Below are 9,879 nucleotides of genomic sequence, written 5' to 3'. Positions count from 1 at the left end.
AGGTAATCTGCCTGATATACCCCTGCCAGGTATAACTTCCTTGTTCCTGCTCCCTTCTGCCTGTAAGTCTTTCGTTTCATACAACTCTTGGAGCTCATTTCCATCTGCCAGATTGGATGCTGTCTGGTTCAAAATGATTTTTGCTTAAATAAACTCAAAAGTTTTAACATGCCTCAGTTTATATTTAAACAGGAGGGAATCACCACCTGACAGTGACTCTTCTCATCATAAGGGCAAAGGGGAACTAGGGCCTCTTTTTCAGAACCCAAAAGGATCCTTTCCCCCTGTTTCCAAAGGTCAGAAGAATGCCGTGATCCTCACCCCCATATAACCTAGCACTCTCCAGGAGAGCTTGAAAGGAAAAAGATGCCCGAGGCCATGCCCGGTCTGCTGCCTTGACAACCAAGGCTGCCTCAGCGTGGGGGCTACTGCAAATCTGCACGCTCCTGCTCCCGACCAGAGCAGAGAGGCAGACAGGGGATCGTTGCCAATGGCTTCGTGCAGATTCATCATTTCAAATCCTCGTTCTTAACATGTGTTTTCGATCGCACGCAAAACACGGCTTTCTGGTTTCCATTATCTTTGTTTCATTTTAGAATATAATGTTTTTTATAGCCTTGGGAAGGGAGGGAGTTGTAAGCAAGCCAGTAAGAGTGTGAGTATATGCTTTTTATGTTTCCATCAGAAGAAAGAGGGATGAGAGAGCCAAGAAACCAGCGATGGCAGGCTTGCCTCTGACTCCTTCAAGTCAATCACTGATTCCCCAGACATTTATTGAGCACCTACTCTGTGCACACAGAGAGAGAGGATAAAAAGATGACCCCTATGTGGTCCCTGCAGTCTAGTAATTTGCAACTGAATGAAGCAAACTGGCTCACAGCACCACAATAGGAGACAGATTTTTCTTCTGGAAGGGAAGGGGAGGAAGTGGAGAGGGAGGAGAGGAAGGGGAAAAAAGAAAAAAAAGAATGAAGGAAGGGAGAGGTAGGAAGGGGAGGAGAGAAGAAAGGATGAAGGCAGAGTGCAATCGGGGAAGGAAAGAAACTAACATGTATTTATGACTTCCTGTGTTCCAGGCACTGGGCTAAGAACCTTACGTCTTGTATTCTATTTACTCCTCATAACAGCCTTCTAAGGTAAGTTCATTTACCATTTTACAGACGAGAAAACAAGAGACTGAGGTGATGCCCAAGGTTTCATAGCTGGTAGAACAATCTGAAGGTGTTTCACAGGCTCTGGAGCTGGTGGTGCCAACCCAGCTCTGCTGTACAGACTGGAGCCTCCTTGAGTGCACGAGGCACCCACAGCCTGAGAACCTCTGGCTCCTTGAAGTTCTCCCAGAAACACAGAAGGTTAGAATCGATGGAACTTAGATATCCCCCTGGAGGAGAAGCCGAGATCCAGAAACAGGTGGTGGTCACTTGCCTGGGGTCCTGTGGAAGGTTCATAGAAGATCTGGGGTCTGGCCCTTCCCACCAGAGCCCACGGGGAAGTCAGCAATGCCAACAGCCATGGCATTTAATTGTTTCCAGACCATGGAAGATTGCAGTCCACCCTCCTCGCTCTGTCCCATTCTGGCTCAATCATTCCCAGGTCTGCTGAGCAGAAAGGTTTGTTTTGGCAGAAAGCTGGGTGCTGTCCAGCTCGATAATCACCCGTGTTAACACACCATTCTGTGTGTCGTTAACAGACTTGGCAACTGGGATTTCACTTTTTTTCATTTTCTTTTTATTTTCAAAAAATAAAAAAATAAAATGCAACCCCCATGTGTGAATCAGAAGGACCAGTCACACAGGTGCATGTTGACTCTGCCTGGAAAAGGAAGCTTTTCCAAAAGCAGGTCTTTCTGCCTAGGACAGAGATTACAGCTTTGCTTTTGAAGGAGGCATTGTCTATCATCAGGAGTGGGATTTGCCACTCAGAGCCGGGGCCCTCACGTCCAGTCTTTCCTCCCATGCCTTACCATCACCTCTATACCAGCCTAGCTGATAGAATGGAAAAGGTAAGGGCTATGAGCTCAGACAGACTTGAGATTACAGACTGGCTTCATCACCTGTGGCTTGTGAGAACTTAATTAAGATTTAACCTCTCTGAACTTCAGTTTCCCCATCTAGAAAATGGAGTAACAATAAGATATCATATATCGTCCTTCCCTCCATTTATGTCATGCTCAGAAACTTACTGATTTTTAAAAAGAAAGAAAAACATTTAAAAATAATATTGTACTCCTATGATTTGGCAGGCCTTGTTCTAAGTACTTCGAATAGAAAGATAAATCAGATACAGATCTTGCCTTCCAAAAGTTTACAAAAGGCTCACAGGGGAGCTAAAGAAATTTAATCATTATTCCACAAATACACACTAAGCCAATGTTAAGCCATTTCCAATGCTAACACCCTGGTCCAAATCACATGTTCACTCGCCTTGACCCTGCAGTCGCCCAACCAGCCTCGGGTTTCCTCGCTTGCTCCTTTACAGTCTGTTCTCAGCAGAGCCGCCAGCATGAGCCCTTAAAACACCAGTAAGATCATGTCACTCTGCTGTTCACAACCTCTCAATGGCTTCCTTAAATTCAGGGGGAAAACAACTTAAGTACTTAGACTGACCTAGAATGTCCTACGGATCTAGGCCCCTCACGTCTCACTGCCCACCTCGTTCACTCTGCCTCTGCCCCACCGGTCTGTCTGCTTGCTATTCACTGAGCACTCCTAGAAGCTCGCACGTCCAGTTCTTCATTCTTCCCAGAGATCGGAGGTCCCCTAGGTATCTGCACCTTCCATCACTTCACTCAGGCTGCTGCTCAAATGTCACCTCATCAGAGAGACGCTTGATTCACACGAGCATCCACGTGCCTGCCTTGTCCTTACTCTGTTTTACTTTCCTCCATAGACTCATCACTTCCTGAATGATAGTGTTTATCAATTTATTTGTTTTCTGCCCTTCTCATCAGAATATAAACTCGCAAAGGGCAGAGATTTTGGAGCAGCACCCTTCTCATACTATGACCTTGATAAACATCTATTGGGTAGACAAATGATACAAAGCAAAACATACTATCTGGCAGACAACTGCACTAGGCAGTAGTGAGACCAAATGGACAGACAGAGGCCACCTCTCCTAGTCTGTGTGGGGAGGGAGACAGAGGGAGCTCCACGGGGCTTCCGAGGAGGTACTTGACCCAGCTGTGGAAGGTCGGAATCAGGGAATTCTTTCAGAAGGAAAATATTTCTAAACCCGGCCTTAAAGAATGAGTTAGGGTACAGAGAAAGACAGGAAAGTTGGGGATAGCGGAAGGGTATTTCAGATAGAGGAGACAAAGTGAGAAAAGGAATACAGGAAAGAAACCGGTTGGCATGTTTTGAGATGCCAACACAAAGATTTCAGTTTTGCAGAAGCTATACGTGTGTGTGTGCGTGTGCGTGTGTGTGTGTGTGTGTGTGTGTGTGTGTGTGTGTGTGTGTGTTGGAGGTGGTGTAGAATAAAAAGAGATGGAACTGGAGATATAGAAAGGAATGGTTCATGGAAGGATGTCTATGTCAGTTGAGGATATGTGATCTTATCTTACAGGCTAGGGAAAGCCATTGAAGAAGAGTGTCAGGGTCAGATTTGGGTTTTAGAAAGATCTTCTGACCAGAGGATGGAAGACAGAATCAGGGGATCTCAGGGTAAGAATCACGGAGGTGAGTTAGCTAGAATTAAAAAATTGTTTTGCCTTCTGTAACTCCAGCTATCATCTAAAGAGGACAGATCCTACTAAATGGGAACAAGATCTTATTTCAGCTAAGCCTTTCTATGATTTTGGCTATATAGTTTTGCAGACAAGATCTGGGGAGAGCTAAATTCTCCATATCATATGAGGAAAGAATTTGGAATTTCCCCAGAAGATCTCAATGGGAAAAAAAATAGGAGCAAAGGAAAGAGGAACCAGTAAGACAATGTGATGCTAACTACTGAGCAGAGTAAATTTTCAATAGAAAAACCCAGTAGCAATGGAGTGTTTTAAAAACAGGAGCATGTAATTTGTGGTTTTAAGTTGCTTGCTAATTAATGAGGGTACTAGTGTAAGTATGCCTGCCATCAGTGAAATAAAACAAACAAAATGGACAAAGCACAGAAGGCAACAGCTTTCTGGCACTGGACAAAAGGCAGCACAACGCCAGGATGCCAGCAAGGAGGGGAGTTCACAGCGTTAGCCCTAAAATTGCCCCAGCTCTCTGTCTGAGGAGGATTCCCCCACTGCAGAGCAGAGAGCCAGCGTGTGCACACAACATGATAGTTCTAATGAGCTGAGGAGGTCGAAATCAGAGCTCAGAATAGCTGCAACAGCTGGAACTGTGAGGGAAAGCTCAGAGAGAAGTGAACTGCACAGACAGGAGTCTTCAGGACTAGGCTATACTCAGAGACAGAGTAGCCACAACAGAGAGGAGAACAAAACAGATACTGAAAGTTAAGCAAAGCATGGCACCCCACTCCAGTACTCTTGCCTGGAAAATCCCATGGACGGAGGAGCCTGGTGGGATGCAGTCCATGGGGTCGCGAAGAGTCGGACACGACTGAGCGACTTCACTTTGACTTTCCACCTTCATGCACTGGAGAAGGAAATGGCAACCCACTTCAGTATTCTTGCCTAGAGAATCCCAGGGATGGGGGAGCCTGGTGGGCTGCCATCTATGGGGTCGCACAGAGTCGGACACAACTGAAGTGACTCAGCAGCAGCAGCAGCAGAGAACAGTTAAGCCATAGGAGAGAAATCTTGTTCACACCCAGGTCTCCAGCTGAGACATGAAGGTGATGACAACATAAGAGTCAGGACCACACCCTAGAGTCAAGCATACTCTTGATAAACACTGGCCATTAGAACTTCTGCAATGATGTTAATGTTACTTGACTGGTCCAAAATGATAACCATGAGCTGCAGGCAGTTATGAAGCACTCAAAATATGACTAGTACAACTAAGGAAATGAGTTTGTAATTTATTTCATTTCACTTAATATAAATTTAAACAGCTACATGTGGCTGTCATATTTTACAGAACAGCTTTGGTCCCACCAAAATAAAAAGCCCTAAATCCAAGCCCTCACAGTATCCACAATAGACAAAGATTTGGCGGTTGGCCCCATCAAGTTAGAGTTGCTTGAGAAAGATGGGCTTTCCACAGATTCTCCATATCAAAACCTAGAGTCAAGGTGATACTTCTGCTGCTAAGTCGCTTCAGTCATATCCAACTCTGTGCGACCCCATACACGGCAGCCCACCAGGCTCCCCCGTCCCTAGGATTCTCCAGGAAAGAACACTGGAGTGGGTTGCCATCGCCTTCTCCAATGCATGAAAGTGAAAAGTGAAAGTGAAGTCGCTCAGTCGTGTCCGACTCTTCGCGACCCCATGGACTGCATCCCACCAGGCTCATCCGTCCGTGGGATTTTCCAGGCAAGAGGACTGGAGTGGGGTGCCATTGACAGTCAAGGTGATGAGCCAGTCTAAATAGATTTATTTTGACAAGCCAAAGAGGCATATTGTTAGCTTTAGAGCAACCACTAAGAAGCAATAAGAAGTATTGATGAGAAGCCAAATAGAGGAAATAATATGGAATTCCAAAAATATGTATAATTAGGAAAGGAAAGGATCATTAGAGAAACAATCCCCAAAAATCAAACAAATGAAAACAAATAGCAAAATGACAATCTTAAACCTAAACCTATTTATAATCTTACTAAATGTAAAATTTCCCAATTTAAAAAAAAAAACAGAATGACAGACTAGATTAAAAAGCAAGATTCAAGAATATTCTCTCTATAAGTGACGCACTTTAAATTTCAAAGCACAAATATGTTGAAAGTATATAGATGAAAAACAGATATTATGAGTTATGGGCTGAATTGTATCCTCCCCCACAAATATATGTTTCCCTGGTAGCTCAGATGGTAAAGAATCTGCCTGCAATGAAGGAGACCTAAGTTCTATCCCTGGGTCGGGAAGGTCCCTTGGAGAAGGAAATGGCTACCCACTCCAATATTCTTGCCTGGAGAATTCCATGAACAGAGGAGCCTGGAGAGCTACAGTCCGCGGGGTCACAAAGAGTCGGACACAACTGAGTGACTAACACATGTACACACACACCACAAATATACATGTTTAAGCCCTAATGCCCAATGCGACTGTCTTTGGAGATAGCAATTTTAGGGGCACGGAGGTGGCTATTAAGGCTAAATAAGGTCCTAATCCAATAGGACTGGTATCTCTGTTTTCACCTTTTTTATCCTTTTCTTATGCGGAAAGGAACTATTGATACTTAATCAAGGGGCAGCATGGATGCAGTGCGGGCCATGTAGGACACGGTCCCACTCCCAACCAGTGTCTTCCAGGTTGCAGAAAGATTGCAGAAAGGGATATGTGCACTGTGCCCCACAGACCTCAAGTGTCGTGTCCTGCACTTAGCAGTCAGAGAATACGGCTGCTCATGAAAACTCTTTGCTGTATTCCTTGGCAGTTGTGGAAAGTGAGGACCATGACCCGTATAATAATGATAGAAATTTTGATGCGGAATCAGTAAAGAAAGAAATCAAGAGAGGAAGGAAGTTGAAATGCATGCTTTGTAAGAAAGCAGGAGCCACGGTGGGATGTGACTTAAAATCCTGTTTCAAGAATTACCATTTTTCTGTGCCAAGAATGACCACACAGTTCTACAAGCTGATGGACTTAAAGGAATGTATAGTGTTTTGCCAACAACATGCTGACTCTCAAAATGATCTACCATCAGTAAAGCCTTTGTCTGGTGTCTTCCATTCTTACTACAGGGAGCTGACCAAACCAAGACAAGCCTACTTTTCAGGAGTGAAAACAAAAAGAGGAAGGAGAAATCCTCTCTCAACAGGCAATCCTGGCAACAGGCAATCCCACCTCAAAGAATGGCCCTGAAGAAGGATATGGACGGCAGACACGCAGGCGCAACTGTGAACGCTGCTTTTCTTAAGAAATGTAAAGAAGCAGGGCTTCTTGACGCTTTACTTGAAGAAATGTTAGACAAACGTCATTTGATTCAGGAAAGACTCATGGATGAGACTACTTCAGAATCAGACTGTAAAGAAATCAGGACGCCACTTTTTGACTGGAGATTGTTTGAAGACACACTTGCAAATTTTCAAGCAGCAACTGAGAATCAAATTCGTCAATCTGAAGAGAGGTGGTGGCAGCTGATGGAAGAGATTGAGCTACTCCAGGACTTAAGCCTTGTACTCCCAGCATCCGTCAAGTTCCACTTCAGATTCTTCTCTGTCTTCTTAAGAAGGACCATTTCCTAAGCTAGGAATCGAGCATAGCTGCAAACAGGGTGACATCTGGAGAGTGGTCTGTGAGAGCCACACACCTTCAGCACCAGGGCCCTGGGTCTCTCTGCTCCTTGCCTGCTCTCCCCTGCTCTTGCTGAGGGGCATCTGACGCCTGCTTGCTGCCCTCCCCTCCTTACTGTCATCTCACTTCTGCCCCTCCCCTGCTAGTGAAATGTTTCTGGAGTCGACTTCAGTAAATCAGACCACGCCTCCCATGGCTCTGAAAATCCTCTGGTGGCCTCCCCCTCCCCCACTCCAGTGAGCTAAGTGGTTGCTTGTCCTGCTGTGAGGTCGTCATCGAAACCTCCTCACACCTGCTCCACCCGAGAGTCCTTTCCCCTCACATCTCTTCTCGGTGTGAGCCACTGTATCGCACATCAAACCACTGCAGTATAAGCAGCCTGAGGGCAGAAACTCCCTTCTGTGTTTTCCTCCCTGTCGCATTTCCAGCAGCTGGCATGTCCAGTAAATGTTAAATGCATAAACTGTTTTTATCTTTTCAGACAAGTTCCAGCCCATAATGCCTCTTTGATATGATAAATTTTAATATTATACATTACCAAAAAAAGAAATACTTAATCAGGGATTATAGCACATACGCAACCACTCTCGTAGTTGGAAAGGTTAGCTGACATAATAGAGGTCTTTTAAAATGGAAGCAACAATCTCATTGCCTTTCAGTACAAAACCCTCAGATGGGAAGATGAACATGGAGAGATGAGAGGGGTAAGAGGGAGTGCTGGAGTTTGGGGTGAGTCTTGGAAAAGTTTTCATTGTCAGAGCTCCCTGGGAGAGGCACAAAAAAGCTTCTTAAGAAAGGTAAAGATAAGAAAATTTTGTGGAATAAAAATCTGGTTAAAGTAAAAAAGAAAGGAATCAAGTGAGTGAAGGAGGGAGGGAAGAAGGAAAGAAAAAGGAAGAAACGCACATCACTGGCTTCCCATCTCAGAGAAAAAGCACAAGCTCTTGAATTGGCCAACCAGGCACCACGGAGTCACCAAGCCTGTGCTCCACTGGCAGCCCCACCCCCTCTGCTCGCCCCCCTGTAGACGCATGGCTCCTGGTTGGTCCTTGAGTCTAGCAGGCACATCCACATCATCAGGGCCTTTGCACTAGCTCTTCTCCCTGCTGCCAAGCCCCCCACCGCCAACCCCAAGCAGATGCTTGCTCCCTCACCTCTTTCATATTTGTGTGAAAAGTCACCCTTTCATCAGGCCTTACCTGACCCCCCTTCTCAATTTAAAATCCCACGTGCAAAACCTATGCCCTTCCATTTTTTATTTTTCTCCACAGCACTCACCATCCAACATAATATAAACATTACTTACATATTTTATTTATCTCCTGACTGCTCTGCAAGGATATAAATGTAAGAACATCAGATTTTGTCCATTATGTTCACTGCCATATCCTGATGCCTGATATGTGCATAGCACATAGTAGGTGCTCAATATATATATACAATTCTCCCTCAGTATCCAGGGAATTGATTCCAGGACCAAAATCTGAGGATGCTCAAGTCCCTTATATTAATAAAGTGGAGTCATATTTGTGCATAAGCTAGGAACCTCCTCTAGATCACTTATAGTAATCAATAAATCATCTCTAGATTGCTTATTACTTATTAGTGTACTTATTACTAGTACCTAACACAAGGCAATGTTGGTGGTATCCACAGATACAGAACCCATGGGTGTGGAGAGCCACTGATTTGTTGGGAAGAAGGAAGGAAGGGACATATGAAGCATTTTCCACAGTTCCAAGCAAATAGTAAGCCTCTAGGCTTCCCTGGTGGAGAAGGCGATGGCACCCCACTCCAGTACTCTTGCCTGGAAAATCGCATGGACGGAGGAGCCTGGTGGGCTGCAGTCCATGGGGTGGCAAAGATTCGGACATGACTGAGCGACTTCACTTTCACTTTTCACTTTCATGCATTGGAGAAGGAAATGGCAACCCACTCCAGTGTTCTTGCCTGGAGAGTCCCAGGGACGGAGGAGCCTGGTGGGCTGCCATCTCTGGGGTCACACAGAGTCAGACACGACTGAAGCAACTTAGCAGCAGCAGCAGCAGCAGCAAGCTTCTCTGGTAGCTCAGCTGGTAAAGAATCTGCCTGCATGCAGGAGACCCAGGTTCAATCCCTAGGTTGGGGAAAATCCCCAGAGAAGGAAATGGCAAACCACTCCAGTATTCTTGCCTAGAAAATCCCGTGGACAGAGGATCCTGACAAACTACAATCCATGAGATCGCAGGAGTCAGATACAACTTAGCAACTAAACCAGTACCAAGCCTTTAGTAAAGGATAATTATTATTACTGGATCTAGGAAATGAAGCCTAGAAAAAACAAAAGCCTTGACCAAGGGCCATGGAAAGTTTTTGATGAGACCAGTGCAAAGCTCCAGGTCCCCTGACTTGTAGCATATGCATATATGCGTGCGAAACCACTTCAGTGTACCACTCCTTGTGACCCTATGGATTGTAGCCTGCCAGACTCCTCTGTCCATGGGATTCTCCTGGCAAGAATACTGGAGTGGGTTGCCATGCCCTCCAGGGGA

General features: G+C 45.3%; 1 protein-coding gene across 1 annotated transcript; it reads left to right on the top strand.

The window, feature by feature from the left end:
- The first annotated feature begins 1,993 nt into the window (after positions 1-1,993).
- On the top strand, positions 1,994-7,282 carry PHF11 (PHD finger protein 11). The gene is given in 7 exon segments (XM_042242949.1): positions 1,994-2,002; positions 6,331-6,434; positions 6,436-6,650; positions 6,653-6,710; positions 6,712-6,865; positions 6,868-7,223; positions 7,225-7,282. Coding segments are annotated over 7 exon segments (954 nt in total).
- The last annotated feature ends 2,597 nt before the right edge of the window (positions 7,283-9,879 follow it).

Source organism: Ovis aries, chromosome 1 (assembly GCF_016772045.2).
Source record: "Ovis aries strain OAR_USU_Benz2616 breed Rambouillet chromosome 1, ARS-UI_Ramb_v3.0, whole genome shotgun sequence".
Lineage (NCBI taxonomy): Eukaryota > Metazoa > Chordata > Mammalia > Artiodactyla > Bovidae > Ovis > Ovis aries.
Note: the sequence above shows the minus strand (reverse complement) of the source record. Positions and strands in the feature narration are given on the sequence as shown.